Below are 24281 nucleotides of genomic sequence, written 5' to 3' on the forward strand. Positions count from 1 at the left end.
CACCGAGCCTGCGTGGGGAGAGAGAGGAGAGAGTGTGAGAGAGCAGAAGGGAGGGGAGAGAGATAGACTGATAGATAAACAGAATGACAGACAAGACAGAAAGGCAGATAAACCAATATACAGACAGATTTGAAGTCATGTCTCAATGAACATTTATTCAGTTGTCTGTCATAGATCTCTCTAAGAGTGACCCCTGACCCCGATTGACCCAATGATATAATATTCTCAGCACATAACAGAACTGACTGGGCGAACAGTCACTCAGAGAGAGGCTCGGAAACTTTGGTGACATTTATAGAGGAACCCGAATACTCGGAAAAACAGGAACGCCTTCTATAATTCAGGGAAGACAATGAATAGAGAAGAACACTGTCAATGAGTGTGTGTGTGTGTGTGTGTGTGTGTGTATGTCTCTCAATGTGTGTCTGTGTCTCGGTGTGTTTCTATCTCAATGTGTGTGTATATGTGTGTGTGTGTGTGTGTGTCTCAGTGTGTGTCTCTCTCAATGTGTGTGTGTGTCTCTCAATGTGTGTGTGTGTCTCAGTGTGTGTCTATCTCAATGTGTGTGTGTGTCTCTCCCAATGTGTGTGTGTGAGTGTGTGTCTCGGTGTGTTTCTCTGTGTGTGTGTGTCTCAGTGTGTGTCTCTCTCAATGTGTGTGTGTGTGTCTCTCTCTCAATGTGTGTGTCTCAGTGTGTGTCTCTATCAATGTGTGTGTGTGTCTCAGTGTGTTTCTCTCTCAGTGTGTGTGTGTGTCTCAGTGTGTTTCTCTTGCAATGTGTGTGTGTTCCAGTGAGTGTATGTCTCTCAATGTGTGTGTGTCTCAGTGTGTGTCTCTCTCAATGTGTGTGTGTGTGCTCCAGTGTGCGTATGTGTGTCTCTCAATGTGTGTGTCTCGCTCAATGTGTGTGTGTGAAAGCCTGAACACATTTCACTCCAGATTAGCACTCTCACACAGCAGCACATCAGCAGCACGGTGGAAATGACTTCATCAGGAACAAGAAGCCGCTTTATTTATGGTGGATCTGTTGACCTACAAATCTGATTATAATATTTTATTATCTTTAACAATAATAGGGGACTCCCGAGTGGTGCATCCTGTAAAGGCACACCCTGGAGTGCAGAATGCACTGTTTCGAATCCGGGCCTATGCCACCGCCAGCTGTGGCCAGGAGCTCCTAGGAGGTACCTAGGGGATTCTTAGAGGATTTCCAAGGGGCTCCCAGGGACAGTGCACAATTAGCAGAGTGCCACCCAGGCAGGGGGGCTCAAGTCAGCTGGGTAATCACGGTCTCACCGCACACCAGTGACTCCTGTGGGTGGCCAGACGCCCGCCTGCCTGCCTGCCTGCCTGCCTGTGAGCCGGCTGTGTTACACTGGGCTTGCAGTGTGAAAGAAAGAAACAAAAAAACAAAGAAAGAAGAAAGTGGACAGCTTGACTTGACAGTTTGAAGTACGGTGTTGTTTCAGAGGACTAAAGCTTGAGTGCGCTTGTCTGTCTCCAGCCTCTCCCAGCCGAGAAAGAGTCACTGCGGGGGTGGGGGGGGGGGGAGGAGGGGAGGTGTGGAGGTGGGGGGGGGGGTTGTAGAAGCAGTGAGACAGGGGCTGTCTTAAAAACAATTGGGCATTCCAAATTGGGGAGAAATCACGGGGTAAAAATAATTGACGATTCCAAAAAAAAAAAGAAATTAAACTTTGATATGCTTTGATGTTAACATTTGAGGGGGTGACTGCTTGAAAAGGCATTTGTGACGGGGGACTGCCCCGTCTTTAAGAACGTGGTTGGGACTGGCAGGGAGGGGGTTAAATTCCTCCGTGCCAGGAAAACATGTGAGAATGTGGCTGGAGCCCTAATTGAATAATCAGCAATTATTTATTAATTGGGCTCCAGCCACAGGGGATAAAAGCTAGGGGAGAGGCCCTGGCTAGGGGGAGTGTTCTAGAAGGAGAAGAAACAAGAGTGTTTTGTGTGTGCTGGGTTTCTGTTTGTTTGTTTTTTAATCCAGTGAAGGCAAAGCCCAGCCTGGAAACCTTTATTTTTGTAAGTTTTGCTTTTTTTGTTTTGTGTTTATTTTATGTTTAAAACCTTTTTGTTTGGCCCTTGTGCCGGTTTATTTTGTATTTTTGTTTATTAAAAACTTTATTTTTGAACATTTAAACTGTCTCTGAGTCTCAACCTCGGTCATTTTATTATTATTATTATTATTTATTTCTTAGCAGACGCCCTTATCCAGGGCGACTTACAATTCTTACAAGATATCACATTATACGATATTTCACATTATACAGATATCACATTATTTTTACATACAATTACCCATTTATACAGTTGGGTTTTTACTGGAGCAATCTAGGTAAAGTATCTGCCCAAGGGTACAACAGCAGTGTCCCCCACTGGGGATTGAACCCACAACCCTCCGGTCAGAGTCCAGAGCCCTAACCACTACTCCACATTTCCTGTCACAGCATCCCTCAGACAAACGGTTATAAACTTCTATCTATCTTTCAGTCTCCAGAATTCCAGGGAGTAATTTGTTGATTCATTCATTAGTTCATCCCTTTACACTTCCAAACGAGTCACTCGTTCTCGCTTTCCCTCTTGCTGTTCTTTCTCTCACTTCCTTTTCCTCCCTCCCTCTCCCTCCCACTCTCTCATTAGTTTGTTTAATTTATTTATTTACACATTCATTCACAATTTGAGTGATTCACTATTGCCCTGCAAGCTGTTTGAAAACCAGAATGATTGGTTTACATCATAGACACGCAGAGACACAGGTGCACATTCTGAAACACGCACACAGTGACACATGCACAGAGATATACGCACACTGACACACAGAGAGACATGAACACACATACACACAGGGAAACACACACACACTCACTGAGACATGACCACACACACACACACAGGGTATACAACTTAATAATTAGCTTGTCAGCTTGTAACCTGCTGATGAAGCCCTATGGCATAAACTTCAGTTAAAAAAGACTATGCCAGTTTCAATAAGACTCCCTATTGCACAACAGTTTTAATGAGACTCCCTATTTCACAGCAGTTTCAATGAGACTCCTATGGCACAGCAGTTTCAATAAGACTCCCTATGGCACAGCAGTTTCAATGAGACTCCTATGGCACAGCAGTTTCAATGAGAATCCTATGACACAGCAGTTTCAATGAGACTCCTATGGCACAGCATACATTCTACTGTTTAGCAGACTCTGATATTTTATTTCTTAGCAGACACCCGTATCCAGGGTGACTTACAATTGTGATATTATTATTTACATACAATTACCCATTTATACAGTTGGGTTTTTTAATGGAGCAATCTACGTAAAGTACCTGCTTGTTCAAGGGTACAGCAGCAGTGTGTGTGTCCCCACCTGGGACTGAACCCACACAAGAGCCTCCGGTCAAGAGTACAGAGCCCCCCTGACCACTACTCCACACTGCTGCTCCAGATATTGATTGAGACATCTGAAATATCTTTATAATACACAGCAGCAGATACTGATATTGATTAAGCATGTCTGAAATCTCTTTATAATACACAGCAGCAGACCCGGATATTGATTGACATCTGAAATCTCTTTATAATACGCAGCAGCAGATACTGATATTGATTGAGCATGTCTGAAATCTCTTTATAATACACAGCAGCAGATACTGATATGGATTGAGCATGTCTGAAATCTCTTTATAATACGCAGCAGCAGATACTGATATTGATTGAGCATGTCTGAAATCTCTTTATAATACACAGCAGCAGATACTGATATGGATTGAGCATGTCTGAAATCTCTTTATAATACACAGCAGCAGACCCTGATATTGATTGAGCATGTCTGAAATCTCTTTATAATACACAGCAGCAGATACTGATATGGATTGAGCATGTCTGAAATCTCTTTATAATACGCAGCAGCAGATACTGATATTGATTGAGCATGTCTGAAATCTCTTTATAATACACAGCAGCAGATACTGATATTGATTGAGCATGTCTGAAATCTCTTTATAATACACAGCAGCAGATACTGATATGGATTGAGCATGTCTGAAATCTCTTTATAATACGCAGCAGCAGATACTGATATTGATTGAGCATGTCTGAAATCTCTTTATAATACACAGCAGCAGACCCTGATATTGATTGAGCATGTCTGAAATCTCTTTATAATACACAGCAGCAGACCCTGATATTGATTGAGCATGTCTGAAATCTCTTTATAATACACAGCAGCAGATACTGATATGGATTGAGCATGTCTGAAATCTCTTTATAATACGCAGCAGCAGACCCTGATATGGATTGAGCATGTCTGAAATCTCTTTATAATACACAGCAGCAGACCCTGATATTGATTGAGCATGTCTGAAATCTCTTTATAATACACAGCAGCAGATACTGATATGGATTGAGCATGTCTGAAATCTCTTTATAATACGCAGCAGCAGATACTGATATTGATTGAGCATGTCTGAAATCTCTTTATAATACACAGCAGCAGATACTGATATTGATTGAGCATGTCTGAAATCTCTTTATAATACACAGCAGCAGATACTGATATGGATTGAGCATGTCTGAAATCTCTTTATAATACGCAGCAGCAGATACTGATATTGATTGAGCATGTCTGAAATCTCTTTATAATACACAGCAGCAGACCCTGATATTGATTGAGCATGTCTGAAATCTCTTTATAATACACAGCAGCAGACCCTGATATTGATTGAGCATGTCTGAAATCTCTTTATAATACACAGCAGCAGATACTGATATGGATTGAGCATGTCTGAAATCTCTTTATAATACGCAGCAGCAGACCCTGATATTGATTGAGCATGTCTGAAATCTCTTTATAATACACAGCAGCAGATACTGATATGGATTGAGCATGTCTGAAATCTCTTTATAATACGCAGCAGCAGATACTGATATTGATTGAGCATGTCTGAAATCTCTTTATAATACACAGCAGCAGACCCTGATATGGATTGAGCATGTCTGAAATCTCTTTATAATACACAGCAGCAGCTGACCCTGATATGGATTGAGCATGTCTGAAATTTCTATCAAACGGAAAACGACTAAAAATAAGGAATACTAAAAGGACCATGTTCGCAAACTCAAAACAAGCGATACAAAGAAATACATACATAGACTAACCCCGTATATTTAATAATATAATATAGATTGTGTTGAATATATATATGTGAATGATCAAATATATAACATTTCAAAGTACATAAATGAATATTTGAAAAGAGATGAAAAAAAATAAACAAACGAAGTCTATCTGCTCATTTATGTTATTAGTTGCTCCTCACTGCGTGTTAAACTTAACAAAGACTTAAAATAAATGACAATAAATAAATAAATCAAACACGTCATTGTCAATGTAAATCCATACTGCTATAAGATTCAGTATTTATTTTTACTTACCTTTGACATTTCGAGTACGGGAACCGCTTCGTAAATTCGACCGAGTCCCCATTTCTACTCTGTGCCGGGTGTATTCGTGTGCGGCGCTGCTGCTGCTATCTCTCCGCTGGAGTCTGGTGCTCTCTTTCGGCTCGACTGCGCCTATTATAGAGGGCAACTGCCTACGAAGCACTTGGGGGCTGCGACGGGAAACCCACACGGGCCAAGCCGGGGCATTGTGCGCTGAAGGCGGGGGACAAAACCCGGCACTGTGCCCGCTGACGGAGCTCAGAAGCGAGGGAGGGGGGAGGAGACTCCGAGGAGGTCTATAAAAAGTTCAATTTCTCCGCTAAATATCAAAAGAAAAGAGGAAGGGATGAATGAAGAAAGGATGAAAAGAAGACGTCTGCGTCAATTTTTAATGCTATTCCAAATTAATACAGATCTTATTTTTTTTTTTACTTTGAAGGTTATGCGCTCTAAGACACGGCTCACACCGCCGTTCACTCGCAGACTGACAGGCGCTCCGATACGGCAGGAAAGTTATAGGGGAGCCGCTGCAGGATTGAGGCTCTCTTTAGGACCATGGGTTAACAACTCCTGCACTAGATGGATGGACAGACAGACAGCTAGCAAGCAACTACTTTACCTCCTAGATTGTTCCAGTAAAAACCCAACTGTATAAAAGGGTGGCAGAATTTGTATACATTTGTGATTCTTGAAATGTGTATTATTATTATTATTATTTTATGTAGGTTGTGTGTGACAACTGTAAAATAAATAATAGTCTACTAATGTAAAAATAATGTGATATCGTCATCTCAACACTTAATGTGTCATGAGTATATCTTGTTATTTTCCTTGTATAACACTGTACAACTGCTGCCTGTGTGTGTGTGTGTGTGTGTGTGTTTTGTACTGGTAATAGACAGGACTGTTTCTCGCCTTTTGGGGGCCCTAAGCAGGATTTGGTTTGAACCCCCCCCCCAAAAAAAAAAAACAGTTGAACAAACCTCTTGCAGATCCTGTTCATGTTACAAAGGTAAAAGTTATCATCTTACAAAGCCTGGAGACTGTTCGTGTAAACTGCAAAGCAATATTAAGTCTCTTGGATGATGATGTTAATGTTAAAATTTGATGACCCATATTATTTCAAAGATCAAAACTAATTGTCTCCCAGCAAAACCACAGCAACCTACAATGACGATATTGACACTGTCAGAAATATGTGATTTTAAAAGGACAAGAATATAACATCACTATTAATAAGTAGATGGGTTCATACCTTTATTGACTTGCATTTGGTTCACTGCTACTTAAGTTGCCTTACACTGCTGGGACTGGTAACTGCTGCTGACCGGTAAGACTGGTGCTGATACTGCTGGGACGGGTGCTGACACTGTGACTCCTGCTTTGAAAGAGTTTAGCACACAGTTTCTCACTCAACTTTAATATTCTTTTGTCTGTATAAATCGATGATAGGAAGTAGTACAGTACTTCAGGCGGGGGAAACCGGTCCAGAGGTCCCGGTGCTGCCTGGCGCACAGGCCGGGTCGCTATAGATGCAAATACACAGCCCGAGATTATAGTAATGTGAAGAAATAAAAAATAACATTATATATATATATATATATATATATATATATATATATATATATATATATATATATATATATATATATATATATATCAATTTTACACTCTTAAAAAAGAAAGTGGGTACATTTTTTATTATTATTTTGGTCTTCACAATTAAGAATTGAGTCAATTTTTACCGAGGGCCTCGGCTGCCTCAATGTGTACACTGTGACTACGCGCCTGGGCACAGCCAGCATGCAAGCAAGCTACAGCAATAAAAACGGAGCTAAATCAAATAATACAATACCTTTCTCATGTTGTTTTTCTTCCTCAGTTTTTTTCTTTTTACGCTTCTTCGCGCTAGATTGGTACATTCTTGATCTTTTTTTCAGTCACAATTTGTTCGCAATCCTCAAAGAAGCCACCGGAGGCAGATATCACCGTGTAACAATTTTTTTTTTTTTTTTTTTTTTTTTTTGGTTCCTGGGTAGTAAGTGTTATTTTCTAATTGCTTATGCCTCAAAAGTATAGAAAATGGCTATTATTCCCCACAAACTTTGCTTTTGTGACCAGGACAGTGATATTTTGAAATTTAGCTATTTTCCAGAACATTCCAGATAGATTCAGTGCTGAGTAAACTTGGAGTAACTTCTAGAACTTTCTAGAACTTTCCAGTAATATAAATAGTAGTATAAATACAGGGGCCTTAAGCCCACCAGTTCAGTTTAGTTCCAGCTGCCTAAGTGGATACATATCTGCATTTTTCTGAGATGGCATCAAGAGGCTGCAAGCATCCGGCAGACGCATTTTGCTATGTCTGCGGCAAATTTATCAAGACAAGAGTGAAAAAGTACTCCGTGGAAGCATCTGCTAAGATGTGTGAGGCCTACAACGCATATTTTGGCATGCCTGTCGGGGATCAAGACAAACCCTGGGCACCTCATTTCACCTGCGAGCACTGCAAAAAAAAAACTCTGGAAGGTAAGATGGACAATTATTGCTCGGAATTTTATGTTATAAAATTTGTTAAAATTTTTAAAATTGTAAAAGTTTTTAATTTTAAAATGTTTTACAATTTTCAATGTTATTGAATAAATATATCATATATGAAAAATGTTGCGAGAATCTCTTACACATTAGTCATGGGTGAAATAAATGTATTTTTGTAGGATGGTACAGAGGGGAAAAGAGAGCCATGAAGTTCGCTATCCCAAGAATTTGGCGGGAACCCACTGACCACTCAAGCAACTGCTACTTCTGCATGATGGACCCTTCCAAATGTCGGACTGGCAAGAATGCACCTGCTATCACGTATCCGGACCTTCCTTCATCCATCGCCCCGGTGCCACACTGCCATGAGCTCCCCGTACCCACTCCTCCGGAGAGAGAGAGCAGCCGTCTTTAGAAGTAAAGAGAAGGGTCTTTCAGGTACCTTCAAGACTTCTTCCCTAAGCTGTCTGAGGCAAAGTTCAAAACCGGTGTCTTCGTCGTACCACAGATAAAGAAGATCCTGGAGTGCATTGAATTCCCCAAGAAGCTTATTAGTAAGGAGAAATCGGCTTGGAACAGCTTTGTCGCAGTGGTTCGGGGCTTCCTGGGCAATCACAAGGCCGAAAACTATGTGGAGCTGGTTGAGACTCTGGTGAAGAACTACGGCACAATGGGCTGAAGGATGTCCCTCAAAGTCCATATCCTTGATGCTCATCTTGATAAATTCAAGGAGAACATGGGAGCGTACTCGGAGGAGCAAGGTGAGCGCTTCCACCAGGATATAATGGACTTTGAACGCCGCTACCAAGGACAGTATAACGAGAACATGATGGGAGACTACATTTGGGGGCTGATTCGTGAAAGTGATTTACAGTATAATCTTAAATCTCGAAAAACTACTCACTTCTAAATCTTTTGTAGTCATTTTTGTATTACTTTAGTATAAATACATGTTAATTTGGATTCATATGTTGTTTTATTCTGACTTTATGTGAACCAAAAGACACAAATTCGTCCGTTTTCTCATTGGAAAAAGGTAAATTTCAAAATATCACTGTCCTGGTAACAAAAGCAAAGTTTGTGGGGAATAGTAGCCATTTTCTATACTTTTGAGGCATAAGCAATTAGGAAATAACACCTACTACCCAGGAACAAAAATTGTGTTACATAGTGATATCAAGACGACGGAACAAGCCTGCTTGCTGCTACAAAAGCGGCACTATACTGAACTTTACCGATGCGTTAGGAATAGACACCATTCATTTATGCATGCTTTTACATATCAACTAATTGCATTCCGCATTTACAGAACATACATGATTATCGTGAACATTTGATAAAATCAAACAATCAAAAAATTCCACTGACTTACACTGCTTTCACTTTTTACCATTTACTTCTTAGCCCTTAGCTTGCGTCTCAAAGCGTGATGATGTTGGTTTTGTTGACTCAGTTGCCATGGGAACGTTTAAAACTCCGCGACAAACTTTACTCAAATGCACAGCTGTACAGAACACACCCCCTCAGACATGTGCTGTCTATTCACGGGAACAGACTACTGAAGCAGTTAGTTCAGATGAGCGCTGGATACACAAGAAACAATCTGACAATTTCACAAATAAACCCGTTTGTGTTCAAACCTATGAGAGGTGGAATGTAACAAAAATGTGAACTGCAAAAGCCGGAGCGTCAAACATCAACGACAAAGTTCAACATTTGAATTGAAGTAACAGCTGTCAAATAGACAAAACTCAACATTCGAAGATAATATGCCAAATTGAATATGCTCAACACACTAATTGAATTAATTATACATAAAATAATGAATGTAATTAAGCTCAATAATTGAAATGTGAACTTCAAATCTTAAATAAATTGATTACAATTCAAATTTCCAACACGCCATCCGATTTGTGTTGATTCTGTTCTAAATCAATACTGCGCGTTGTATTTCAGGTTAAGCGTTGTGCTTTCCATTTGCCACTTGGTCATTCTATTCCCCGGGACTGCCCCTGTCATGGCAAATCTGACATGCGAAAGAGATGCTTTGCACTGTTTCTTAAATCAAGTGGCCTCAAATAAATTGTCTACTTTAATATATGCTTAGCCTACCTAAGCATATGTTTACTACATGCCTCCATAGCTGAGCCTTTAATCAGACAGTCCTTGTCGGTGACAGTCCAGTTTGTTCCGCACGTACTTCTGCCAAACTTAAATTCAAAGTACAATCTTCTAAATGGGTTATTATTATTATTATTATTATTATTATTATTATTATTATTATTATTATTTATTTTAATTAACGTACTGATTGAAAATTAGAGGACTAATATGAAAGAGGTGCGCGCATCAATTGCAGCTAATTAGCTCCCATTAGCACCTGAACCTCTTTATAAACCCATTGGGCTCTAAGGAACACCAAACTTAACTACTGACGGGTTTGTTTTTATTATTGGTTCTTTATAACGGTGAAAGAAGTTCACGGTTGGGGCTGCCTTGGATTTAATGATGCCGTGTTGTCTTAGATTTGGGTAATTGTTGATCTATTCTCTACTTTAGAAACGTTCATTTTATTGTGTGTGTCTCACTTGCGTGTTTTTTTTCTTCCAATGCAGAATAACATTGCTGTTAGCAGTGTTAGTCACTGAAGTTTGGACGCAGAACCCGCCTCTAGGTACGATAACGGTCGCTTCAGCACATCTGTTCTTTTAGCTTGCTGTTTATTTGCCGGTTGTGTGTTTTCATGTATCGTTGTCTTCTGCAGGCTCGGTGAGGACAGAATGTCAAGGGAGTGTTATGATGATGATGTTGGATAAGTCTTTTGTTGGAAAGTATTTTCGTATCAATGTGATTGGTGAGTGATCAATTTTCTTGAATGGAAAGCTTTTGATGTATAAAGCCTGTTGAGTCGTAATGTAATAACCTGAATTAAGAACAGAGTACTCCTGCGCTGTAAGGCTTCGTTTTTTTCAAATGCAGTGTATGAAACTCTTGCGTTAACTTTAAAAGCATGTTGCTGATCACCCTAAATAGACCTGTGCTGCTACAACCTTAGTCAGATTTGTTGACTGCAAGTGCGCCGAAATATAAATTATTTACTCTAAACATACTGTTCCGAATGGGCGCATAATTCTATTAATATAACTCGTTTTTACAAAATTGCTTATGGAACGTGGCGGTGGGGGTGTTCACTTTGTTATATCTCTACCTTGCTTGATCACGTGTACAGTTTCTTAAAAGGCCAACTTAATTTATTTTCCATAGACAATAAGGGGGCGCTTGTGTCCCTCTCTCCAAGACTGGCCGCACAGTGTGGATATAGCTTAACCGTTGACTTCTTGGGAAATGCCAAGTTCCTTGCTTCTGTGGTGAGCTGCTTTGCTCAGAACACAGTGAGTTTTAATTATATTTCTTTTTAAACGTGTTTCTAATGGTGACATGCTGGGACTAACTTTAGCCTTTGTTTCCAGAATGATGAGACCTACAAGCTGACAGTACAAATCAGTGTCTTCTCAAACAGTGCTATGACTTCAGCTTCCTCCTATGTTCAGAGCATGACATGCCGCTATTCTCCATGGGCAGAGAGGGAGATTCTGTGTGAAAGAAACTACATGGAGGTAAGGGCTATCGGGATGTGATAATGCTGTTCAGTATAACTTGTTGGGTTGTGTGGGTATTTTAATTGTCATTACAGAAGTGCTTCACTCATGACTAATGTGAATTCTCTTTAGGTTTCTGTGAGAAGAGGGGTGCCACTTATTGAGCCAAACTTTGTTCAAGATGATCCTGATTGGTCCCTTGCATACCCTGAGGTAGAATCATGTGACTTTGCATTTGCTTCATTCACATCCCCTTGGTCTTGCCTAATTGAAAGTCTACTCTACTGTCTCATCTAGTTGAAGCAAAATCTAACGGCCCCCTTAACTTTAACCTGTCTCCCAAGAGGGTGGTCATATTGGAATTGTGTAACATTTAAGGCATTGGCTTTGTATACGTATTCTGTGATTTGTTGTGGTAAAACATGATTGTGGTGAAGTTAACACTTTCTTGTCAGTGTGTAAGCTTTGTATTTCAACCACTTAGGTAGTGGCTTCATATGTGCAGGGTTATAAACCCTTCATGATAAATGTGTCCTGATATACCTTTTTGAAGTCTGCTGTATAGGAGCAATTTCAAGTATTGTCCTAAAGTTTGGTACACTGATATTAAGGTCCAGTACAAATGAGTGGCTACAAACTCTGCCTGTATCCGATCCAGACCACATGCTTTCACATAGGCTCTTTCGTACGCAGTTGTATTTGAGGATTCTCTGTTCCATTAGAGACGTTTGATCATATAACGGTTTCAGTGATACATTTCACCCTTCAGTTTTAGTTCATGTTTTATTAAACAAGCCATATGCTGTGACAAATCCTTTAGACTGGGGATGCTTTGTGTTCAAACTCCCTATTCTAATGGGGTTTTCTCTTTGCTAGGCAACTGCTGCTGACAACAGCATCTGGAAAATTGTGTTCCATCTCCCAGCAAATAGAAAGACAACCATGACTGTTGCTCAGGCCATGACAAATGGCTATGGCATAAACACTACACCAACTCGAATTCTGGTTAGAGCTGCATACAACTCCACAGAAAGCCAGCCTCAGGTGGTAAGTAGTCTAGGCTTCATTGTTGTGTAGTACAGTATATTCAGACAATGAAGGTAGATTTAGTCTTTTATTTTAGTAAAAGTTCCCCTTCCCCTCCAACAGATCCAAACTGTACCAATGGCTGTGCTAAGATCAACCACCTTTTATAAGCAAAGATGGATGGTCATGATGGTGGACACTGCAGTTACATGTCCTACTGGTGAGTAAGATTATGGAGGGCAACGGTGCTCAAGAACTGTTCTAGGTTTAAGTGTGTTTTCTATACCAAGTCTATGGTGTTCCTTTCTGTCAGATGGAACAGCCTTCACAGAACAGATGATTACATGGAATGTTCCCCGTGTTCTACCTCCCCTTGTTCCGACGCCACAAATTACTACCCTTGATGTTCAAATGGGAGTTGATGGCCGCAAGCTTGACCCTGCAACGATTCATAATAGAGATTATAAACTGGATGTCGGTCCCCAGCTAATCACTGTAAAAATTCCTGTGGGAGCTGATGGTGGATATTACAAGGTATGTAGACGTTCAATATCTTCTAAATCCTTCTCATTTTAAAGCTTGCTTCCTAAGATGCTTCTGTGCTTTCAGAGCCATGTAGTGGACAACACCTATGTGATCTCTTACTCTATTGAACCAATGCTGGAGCATACCTGGCAAGATGGGCCTGAGAAGACCAAGTACACTGTACTTCATCCAATAACCACTCCTTTCATGCCTCGGCCACCAGTTGTCACAAACAGTATGTAGAACTTGTCCACATGCAGTAAATCAAAGGGATTTGTTGCAGTGCTCCACTTCATAGCCTTCATTTAACTGCGTGCTTTAATTTCAGACACTGTTCCTAAAGCCAGAGTGTTCAATGTGACCCTGGGGACATTCCTGCCTGATGTGGAGCTGGTCAAAATTATAGTTGGACCAGAGACGTTAACTGTGCCAGAAGCCAACCTAAAAGGTTATAATGTCCAGGAGCATGTCTTTCCCAATGGATCCAAGACTTACACTCTCCAGGTGCCATTTGAGGACCCCAATGTGAAGCAAAAGGTAACATCCCACCTGTTCAACCATCCAATTGCCATTTTGAAAACACTTGCTTGCTGTCTGACTTTGGGTGTAATCCTACAAACCCATGTTTCTTTCAGGTAACTCCTCCAGACACCAGAACCTACATTCTGCCCCTGACCTACTTGCTGAATATAGTGCCAGAGAATACACCCTTTACTCATCCTGCTGTAGTTGAAGCCATTCTCAAAGACATCAGTAAGTGCCTGACTGTTTGTGGTCTACAACTACTCTTTTCTGACAATCCAGTCCATTGCCCTGACAACTGCTTTTCCTCTTGCAGTTCTACCTACAGTAACTGGCTACTGTGATGGTGCTGCATTCTATACCATGGTAACATATGGCAACATGGGTCGCAACTGGGTTCCTTTTGTGGGCTCAAGAGAACTTGGTGGAAGTCTGCTTGCCCTGTACAAGTATAATGCCAATGCTACCAATTTCTGGATGACTGTGCCATACAATTCAGTTGATGCCACATATGAAGTAAGTGATGGAACTTTAATGTGTTTTTAGTTGTCTTGGGTTCAACACATTACTGACCTGATGTATTGTCTCCTGTAGGTGATCAGTTCTTCGGGCATCAGAAGCAGGCTTGACTTGACCTTGAAGGATGTTGGGACCATGGTTGTGGTGGCTGACTTTTCTCTGTCCTGCAGTTTCCCTACAAAGATGATTGGTAACTCTCCTGCAGACCAAGCATTTTTTAGAATAGCTGCTTTTGAGATTGGCCAAAGGTTGCATGGAGTGGTATTGAAGCTATAATCTGTTTCCTTAACCTGGATCCAAATGCTGTGTTTCAGATTGCTTCACCAATGGAACTATGGCAGCTCTCGCTGTGAAAGTGGAATCTGTCCCCAGCTTGTCTCCAAGTCAACTAACTCTAAGGGATCAGAGTTGCCGGCCTCTTCAGTCTGATGCTATCAATGCGGTTTTCTACTTCAATGTCAACTCCTGTGGAACAACTAGACGGGTTAGTATTGACACATTTTTAAAACCATATTTTGAGGAGGTTCAACATATTGACAAGTTGACCAACAACCCTGGATCACTCTGGGGAGCCATGGTGACCAGTGTTTCTATCAGCTGAATTACTTGCATGAATTGTGTACGTCTGAAGGATGCCACCTTTTTGTATTTAACTGCTTGTCCAGTTGACAAAGGTGCTGCGACACATGTCTCTTGGTTATGGCATTGCATGTGCTGCCTATAGAACTTTTGGGTCAATAGCAGTGAGCTGGAAGGAGTGTACTAACTGGGGAAGATCCCGTGGCTAGTACATAGGATGGGACTAAACTAGTACACGAGTTAATACCAATTGCAGCTCAAGAGTTGCCAGCTGTGTATTCAAATGTGTATTTGCAACAAATCCAAAATTTACTGCTGTTGCCCTCCTAGAGGTTACTTAAACAATACCAAATTAGTCTAGCAGTTTCTGTAGACAGACTTGTGGTGTCATACTAACTGTAACAAACATGAGGTCCCAAAAGTGTTCAATTATGAAATTGCAATATTCATAACCAACGCTTTTTATTTTTAAATTGTGAAATTGGTACAAAATTAGTACACAGCTGGGGATGATCCCGAGTACCATATTAGCTAGTCTGTAACTTGGTATGCAGCTCCATACTAAATCTACAAGTTAATTGCAACCCGAGCCTTTTGTGATTTCTCTTCCAGTTTGACAACAACCTCCTGACTTATGAGAATGACGTGCTGTTCACATCTTACCGGTAAGGATTGCAATCAAATTGAGTATCCTTGTGGTTGAGCCTGAAACTCTCCTAACCCCCATCTCCTCTTTCCAGGTTGAGAGTTGCCTGTCACTACCTGGTCAATGACACCAAGGTAGTACAGTTCTTGTACCAGAATAATCCTGCACCTGTAGTCCAGCCTGGCTTGGGGGACCTTGCAGTCATCATGCGGCTTGCATTGGGTAGGACTTGGCAATTGAAATAATATAGATGCTCTAGTAGTGTGTTTCCACCTATAAAATTCTCCCTTGCATCTCTGCAGATTCAACCTACAATGACTTCTATGGAGCTCGGGATTACCCTGTTGTGAAGTACTTGCGAAGACCCTTGTATTTTGAGGTAGAGCTCCTGTACAGCAGGGATCCACAGGCTGAATTGTTTTTGGAGAACTGCTGGGCAACCTATTCTGTTGACAGGAATAGCTCTCCAAAGTGGGATGTTGTTGTGGACAGGTAAGATGCTGGAATATGATATTGCTGTTACAAAACCTAGGAATTGGAGTTGTGGCTGATGTGCTCCTGACCTACTTTCTCTTTCTAGCTGTGAGAACTCTGCAGATGAGTACTTGACCATCTTTCACCCAGTCTCCAGCAATGCAAGAGTGCTGTTCCCTTCCCATCTGAAGAGGTTTGAAGTGAAAATGTTTTCCTTCACAAGCGGCCGGGATGCAATGAAAGGACAGGTAAAGTGGAGTGTTGGGATGGGGATCTTGTACCACAATGCATGGTTTGGATTGCTTTGCAAGCAACGAATAGTCACTGTTCTCAAATCTTTAGTGAGTTGGAATGAAAACATGTAACTGCACTTTTGCAAGAAACACTTATGATGCAATATATGTGTTTTTCAATTCAGTAATCCTCATTGGATGATGGTACTGCCTGATCTATTGATGCTTGTTTTACTTGACAAGGTGTGCTGTCTTTCAGATTTACTTCCACTGCAGTGTTGTGATATGTGATTCAAACCGGCCATCAGACAGCCTCTGTAGCAGACGGTGCATTCCAGGGAAACAGAGGCTTGGTAAGAGCTCTGTTTGAGAGGAGGGGACATTTTGCATGCGTTTTTGTCCATTTGTTTTGATGGACTCCTAATTCCTCCTGTAGGTCGCAGTGCTGAAGGGATGGATGGTGGTGCAAAGGCGTTTGTGTCTTCTGGCCCAATTGAGCTGAAGAGAGATGGATCCCTTCACTTTATGCCTAGAAGCGGTAATATGCATGATGTGAACACAATTGCAGTTCAAGTAAAATATAACTATCTCTCTTTATATTCCTCTAACTATTACTTTCTTCTCTTGCAGCCCAATTCAATGTGTGGTCCCTTCTGGGAGCTGCAATGGGTGTGTGTTCAGTGGTTATCTTCATAGCTGGAGTTGTATCTTTCTGGAAACTGCCAAAAAGTGTGTATTGATAAATAACAATCTTGCTTGTAAAAGCTTATTTTTTTGTGCTTGATTAATTCTACACTTGATATGTCAGAATGGCCATGTCAATGGGATTTCCTCCTCCTTGCAGTATCAAATGCTTTGATTTGCCCTGATCAGGCCATTCTCAATATGGTGTGTTACTCAAGGACCCTTCACTAATTCACTGTGTGAACCCGGGGGCAAAGACTTTCCTCCTCCAATGAGCTGTAACCCTATTTTTATATTTAACAGTAACAGGGCAATTACTATACCTTCAGTTATTTAGCATGATAAAATTTATGGAAGAAACCCACCCCCTCATTTGTCCCTTTTATTAAATATGTATTGGGTAACAATTTTCATATAAATTCTATTTCAGTATACAATTTATACATTGTCTTGAACCAGGCTTCAACAAGAAATAAACTAGAGCCCTGCTTCACTGATTTAAGAATATATGTTTAACTGTTAATTATTTTGAAGCATCGTGTGTAGAAATAGTAATGGAGGAGGGGGGTTCATTTGAAAACAAAAGCTGGTGTAAAGTTAAAAGCTGTCCACCAAAGCCAGGCTTGTCCACTTTCCCTTATGTTGGGCCCTTCTCCCTGACAGATTCTCTTGTCTCTTTTAAATTTATATTGTGGTGGCTTCATAAATAATTTTCCCACTTGTTAGTTTTTGTAGGCTAGGTATCCTCTACATTACGACTCATCATACAGTCACTGTGCAGCACTTCCAGCTCTTAACTTCTAGAATAATTCCAGGTGTGTAAACTTCCCAATCTTCAGAATACAGTAAGCTTTTATTAACTTGCATCCAATAATAAAACTAGTGGAAAATCCTTCCAATACAGCAATATGTTCCATACCAGGAACTCCTTTCAAAAGTACAAACTAATTGTCTTCAGTTGAACTGTATTTGCTGCTGTTCCTCCTCACTGTGTCATCTGTGTTCTTTATTGTTTACTTTCCACACTGAATTCTATAATTCATTAGCTATAAAGAAAACTACCACTTGAGGGTGCAGTGCATAGAAAAGGAGCACATACCAATCCAGAAACCATAATAACTATACATACCTAACTAAAATAAGAATACATTCCTGTGACGAGATAAAGTGATCCCGTGCTGTAAGCCATCCTCCCAGGGGGCTGTGAGCCAGCCTAGAAGGCCCCAACAGAGATGGTGTGACGTGGCAGTTCTACCTTTGGGGCGGAAGTCCCGAAAGGACGGTCACCATCTTTGTTGAGGGCAACAACACGGAATGTCCTGCAAAGTCCCAGAATTGGGAGGAGATTAAAATGCCAATTGCTGATTGGTGTTCTGCTGATTAGGGGGCGTTCCGCGGCACATTAAAGGGGGCCGTGTTGTAGCAGTCGAGGGTGGTATCTGAAAGCACAAAGGAGTATTGGAGAGGTACTGAGGGATAAAACCAAACAAATGCTCACTGACTTTTTTGACAGACATAAACAAACTAATTCAAAAGAGAGACAGCCAACCAGGAGGGTGGACACCAGAATGGCCAGAAAGGCAAGGACAGCCACCCAGAGTCTGGATAATTTTACTTTATTGTTTGTTTGTTTTGTCTCTCCACATTTCAGTTAGCGTTTCTCTTTTGTTTGGACATTTTCTTTTGTTTGTTGTCCTGATTACCACTGTTTGCAGACACTAATAAAGGAAAAGAAAACAACTTGTGTCATATCATACCATTGTCTGGACGTGATTATTTTTACACCTCCACCCAACTCCGCTATCTGTGACAATTCCTTTTTTTTTAATAATCAAAATTCCAGTTCAGCTCCTACATACGTTTTTGCAAAAGCAATTATTTTTGCTAACATTTCAGGTTCTAAAATCACTATTTCCAGCAGTGCAGTTCCTTCCTGTCTGTATTGGTCATACTTTAGGGCCCATGGGAAGCCTGTGGCAGGCATGCATTCTGGTTACCATGTGACTGCTTGTTTATTGGGACAATTCAGGCTTTTCCAATTGCAATGCATTGTGGTACATTCTACACCTCTTGGTCACTGTTCACAGCAGGACTACACTTCCCACAATCTTTTGGCGTGTGAGTTGAAGAGCCTAAACTATCCCAGTGTGTTCTAGTGTGCATGAAGTCATATGGTAACTCTGCCCGTGAAGGCCTGTTTCAGAGTCCTGCCCCATGCAGTCTCCCTTATTTTGAAAGCTCAGTGCTGACAGGTATACGTATTATAAAACACACACATGCAAATAACAGAATTCTAGAAACAAACTTTATTATACAGTTCTGTGGGTGATCGTGTTCACAAAAACTAAGTATATTAAGTATTAATCCAAATACATGCAAAATATAAAACATTAATATATCTCTTATATTTTTGCTTAGTGTAGTTTGTATTACTCCCGTCAGATAAAAAAAAAAATCGAATACAGTGGCTAATGCAGCCTCCAGCGTTCAGCCACAAAACGGTAAAACTGCAAACAAACTACAATTCCCAGAATCCCGTACCAGTTTCTGTAGTCCCATGTGTGATGCCATAGGTCTGGCTGCCTCTGAGTTGTGATTACACAGGCATAATCTACTTATTAGATTCCTTCTTGCTTTGACATGCTACTTTCAATATGCAAGTTTAGGGTGAAATTATCAACACTCCTTATATATACCTTGTTCTAGCATCACAAAAAAGTGCTACTTAACAACATGTTGTTCTCTTCATGTTTGAGTGTGTGAGTTATTGGAACTGAATTCACTACACTGGAAACACCGTGTGTAGTACGGGGGGTGTAATGTGTTGATATTATAAAGAGGATGGAGAGTTTGATGCAAGACTCGATCAGACACAGGCACATTCATATTATTAAACCTGCTATCAGACTCTCCGGCGTCGTCACTCTGAGTGCTCTTTGAAACAGACTTAGTTCGTATTTATATTCATGTTGGGTTAATCAGAGATGACTATCGACGGCCCGTCTGTAGTACTACCGGAGATTTTAATTGCACAGTTTGTACCGCTCTGTGCAGCGCCGTCCCGTTTGTAACACGGTACGTGAACTGCATTCTGCTAAACGAAACATCACAACAGCAGCAGCAGCGCCATCTACTGGACAAAACCCAGACATGCACGTTGAAACAATGATCCAGTCCAATATCTACAAAGACTAAACAAGAAACTATTAGCGAAGCCCCGAAAAAGAAAATATTATACAAAACGGTTTAAAATCATATGTTTTAGATATGATTTAGATATTCGGGTTGGATACCTCGGAAGCCAGCGGAACTCCAGCGTTTCTCTGACAACCACTGATAACCACTCCCGTGATGATCGGCGCTGCCATGACAACCCGTGACATCACCCGCACAAGTTACAACACGTCGAGTCATTTTTTGTAGCACAGTATTAACGTGTTATTGTTTTCACAAAATAACATCAATAAGATTATCAGATCACCTGCTAGTGTGTACTAAACAAAACCTCAAATATCAGTGAATTGATACAGAGACAAGCCGTGGCACCAGCAAGAGATACAAATGTATTTACTTATTTATTTGGTTAAACTTGAATCCAACCTTACATTTTAACTTCTTGAAGTTACCACAGTGTGTCTGTGTATGAATTACTGACGAGTAATATTTGTGATTTGATTACTCTAACAGATGAACTGATAATGTATGGATGTTATTTTGTGAAAACAATACAATATTAAAAAATAAATACAACATTTAATAAATAAATAAATAAATTATACACCAAACTGTAGCACATTTTTTTAGTCTTAATATCATAACAAATATACTTATTATAAATACGTATCACCTTTTATTTGTTGGAAAACGTTCTGGAACTTCTAGTAAAGTATTTTTTTTTTAATACAGTGCTGTTTGAGTTAAAATATTGTTTTCTTCAAAATTAATATACCAGCAACGGTGTGTTAATTTAACGGAGCGCCTAACGCCGCTCGGAACGTTCGCATTTTTAAATTCTAACGGTCTCTCCTCAGCTGAGCGGAATGTTCACAAGCCGGTTGCCTAACAGCGTCTCCCCCTCCTTCTCTGCCCGCCCTTTCGCCCTCTCTCGTTGCTCCAGCTAGGAGTTCAAATTTAGCTTCGTTATATCTGCGCAATTTTTTCCTAATTTTTACAATTTAGCTTATTAGGGGCTTCGTGTTTTTAAAATGGTTCAGGTGCAGTCCGGGCAGACTGACTGGAGCATCATTACAGTATACCGCACTGCGTTCAGCTTCGTGTGGCGGCTGATACACAAAATAATGAACGACTGTTAAATAAATCACATGTATTGCTTTTTAATGCTAAATATGTATCTGGTATTCTAAGTATTATCTACAATGAATAATTCAGCTATATTCATATTCATAATGTAATACAGTATTAAGACAGGGTCCAGTATTAGAAATAAATAAACACGCTTTAAGAGAAACAGCAGTGATATATATTGTCCATTCCCATACATTCTCTATATGTTTCTACATTGTGGTTGCACAGGGATAAGGGACTCAGTGATGTTAAAAAAAGAAAATAGAGCCCACAATTAACCAATATAGAAAGGAAGGGGGGAGAAATGTATTGCCTGTGTGCAGTACCTTACACATTTCTGTGTCTGCCCAGTTCTGAATGCTGTCTAGATCACTTTGAATGTCCTCTGCTGCTGCAACAGTGTTTGCCACTCCTATTTGGAACTGCAAACACAAGTCAAAAAGGAAGTTAGAAAGGCCAAGAGAGATAGATATAAATGAACATTGCTAAGGGGGCTAAAACCAATTCCAAAATGTTTTTCCAATATTATAACAGCAAGAGAACATTCAAAGAGGAGGTTAAATGTCTAAGAGATACAAATGGCAAAATCATAGATGAAAAAATAAAAAATAGCAAATATATGAAATGATTACTTTTCACAGGTTTTTACAAAGGAGGACACGGACAACATGCCCCACATGTCAACCTGTTTCTATCCAGTTTTAAATAACTTTAGCATAACAGAGGCAGAAGTGTTAAAGGGACGAGGAGCTCTTCAAATAAACAAATCCACTGGGCTGGATGAGATCCTCCCAATAGTACTCAAAGAAATGAAAGAAGTTATTTACAAACCGCCAACCAAGATCATGCAACAGTCTCTTGACACAGGGGTTGTACCGACAGACTGGAAAATTGCAAACGTAATACCGATCCACAAAAAGGGAGACAAAACCGAGCCAGGTAACTACAGACCAATAAGTCTGACTTCTATTATATGTAAACTTATGGAAACTATAATAAGATCCAAAATGGAAAATTACCTATATGGTAAAAGTATCCTGGGAGACAGTCAGCATGGTTTTAGGAAAGGGAGATCGTGTCTAACTAACCTGCTTGACTTTTTTGAGGATGCAACATCGACAATGGATAATTGCAAAGCATATGGCATGGTTTATTTAGATTTTCAGAAAGCTTTTGACAAAGTCCTGCTAAAAGATTAATTCTCAAATTGAATGCAGGTGGGATTCAAGGAAATGCATGCACATGGATTAGGGAGTGGTTAATATGTAGAAAACAGATTAGAGGAGAAAACTCAAAATGGAGCGAGGTAACCAGTGGTGTACCACAGGGATCAGTATTAGGTCCTCTGCTATTCCTAATCTACACTAAGGATTTAGATTCTGGTATAGTAAGCAAACTTGTTATTTACAACAACACAAAAATAGGAGAAGTGGCAAACACTGTTGCAGCAGCAAAGGTCATTCAAAATGATCTAGACAGCATTCAGAACTGGGCAAACACATGGCAACTGACATTTAATACAGAAAAGTGTAAGGTACTGCACGCAGGCAATAAAAATGTGCATTATAAATATCATAATATGACACCTATTGAAACAGAAGTGCAGCGCTTAGAACACATATACAAATAGAACTAATCCACTCTTCTATTAAACTGTGAACTTAGTGTTTGATTGAATCCATCTCTGTGTTTGTATAGCCTGGAAACAGGCATCAGTGCCTTGCATAGCTGCACACACTGCCATCATTCACACTGACCACAAGAGGGAGCCAGAGCACCACTGCTGTTTATAATGTAATAACACAGTAATAAGACAATTGACATAGGCATCAGTTACCTCCCCAGTCAGCCCAGTTCTCCCATTGTTAACACAAAGCTCCTCACATCCAGTCATCTAAACACTACAGTGTGGTCTGTGTCTGTATAGAGCAATACTGAAATTGAAGAAGGAATTTATGAAAAATACCAAGGAGTTTATGTTGACTCAGAAATGTCTTCATCTAGACAATGTGGGGAAGCTATAAAAAAGGCCAACAAGATGCTCGGATATATTGTGAGAAGTGTTGAATTTAAATCAAGGGAAGTAATGTTGAAACTTTACAATGCATTAGTAAGACCTCACCTAGAATATTGTGTTCATTTCTGGTCACCACATTACAAAAAGGATATTGCTGCTCTAGAAAGAGTGCAAAGAAGAGTGACCAAAATTATCCCGGGTTTAAAAGGCATGTTGTATGCAGACAGGCTAAAAGAATTGAATCTATTCAGTCGAACAAAGAAGACTACGCGGCGATCTGATTCAAGCATTCAAAATCCTAAAAGATATTGACAATGTCGACCCAAGGGACTTTTTCGGCCTGAAAAAAAGAAACAAGGACCAGGGGTCACACGTGGAGATTAGATAAAGAAGCATTCAGAACAGAAAATAGGAGGCACTTTTTTACACAGAGAAGTGTGAGGGTCTGGAACCAACTCCCCAATAATATTTTTGAAGCTGACACCCTGGGATCCTTCAAGAAGCTGCTTGATGAGATTCTGATCAATAAGCTACTAACAACCAAATAAGCAAGATGGGCCGAATGGCCTCCTCTTGTTTGTAAACTTTTTTATGTTCTAGAAGCGGGAGTATTTAAATGCTGTCCAAGCCCACTGACATTAATCGACCTTGTTATAATACAAGTTAATACAGACAGCACAGTGAGTCTTTAGAGCAAGGTCAATTCTAGCACATCATGATAATACAATACACACATTTGTGGTTTGTTTCCCCAGAGTTGGAGAGTAATTCATTAGTAGAAGTGAAGGATGAGAGATGGTCCAGGTTCAATAACCAGTTTAATGTAGGGAGCACACAGTAAAGTAAAAGCAGGGTTTGTCATAACACCTCCAGCATCTCATCATGCCTCTTGGTTTACCCACAATATGCAAGTAACAATTACCTTGGAAAGAGCAACGTGCTTCTGAACGGCTAAACCGATGACATTATAGAAACAATCAGGCACTTTCTCCTTTACTAAATATAAAATGCAGAAGAAAGAGGAAATACATGAATCCTCCCTTGCACTGAAAAGAGTTCTTGTTGTCAATAAAGAGTGCTTTTGAATGATTTCAGTGGTGGCAGTTTGACAAGAATACATGTCATGTGAAATAAACCAGTCCAAAACGAGACA

At 40.3% G+C, this 24281-nt stretch overlaps 1 protein-coding gene across 1 annotated transcript; it reads left to right on the forward strand.

The window, feature by feature from the left end:
• The first annotated feature begins 10408 nt into the window (after nucleotides 1–10408).
• Nucleotides 10409–15386, forward strand: LOC131703124 (uncharacterized). The gene is made up of 15 exons (XM_059005989.1): nucleotides 10409–10530; nucleotides 10615–10673; nucleotides 10764–10853; nucleotides 11264–11391; nucleotides 11470–11616; nucleotides 11731–11811; nucleotides 12475–12645; nucleotides 12748–12844; nucleotides 12938–13158; nucleotides 13234–13384; nucleotides 13478–13686; nucleotides 13785–13902; nucleotides 13988–14187; nucleotides 14266–14374; nucleotides 15382–15386. Exons 1-15 carry the CDS (start codon nucleotides 10505–10507, stop codon nucleotides 15384–15386), a joined length of 1812 nt encoding a protein of 603 aa, XP_058861972.1. The 5' UTR covers nucleotides 10409–10504.
• The last annotated feature ends 8895 nt before the right edge of the window (nucleotides 15387–24281 follow it).

This window comes from Acipenser ruthenus, chromosome 32, assembly GCF_902713425.1.
Source record: "Acipenser ruthenus chromosome 32, fAciRut3.2 maternal haplotype, whole genome shotgun sequence".
NCBI lineage: Eukaryota > Metazoa > Chordata > Actinopteri > Acipenseriformes > Acipenseridae > Acipenser > Acipenser ruthenus.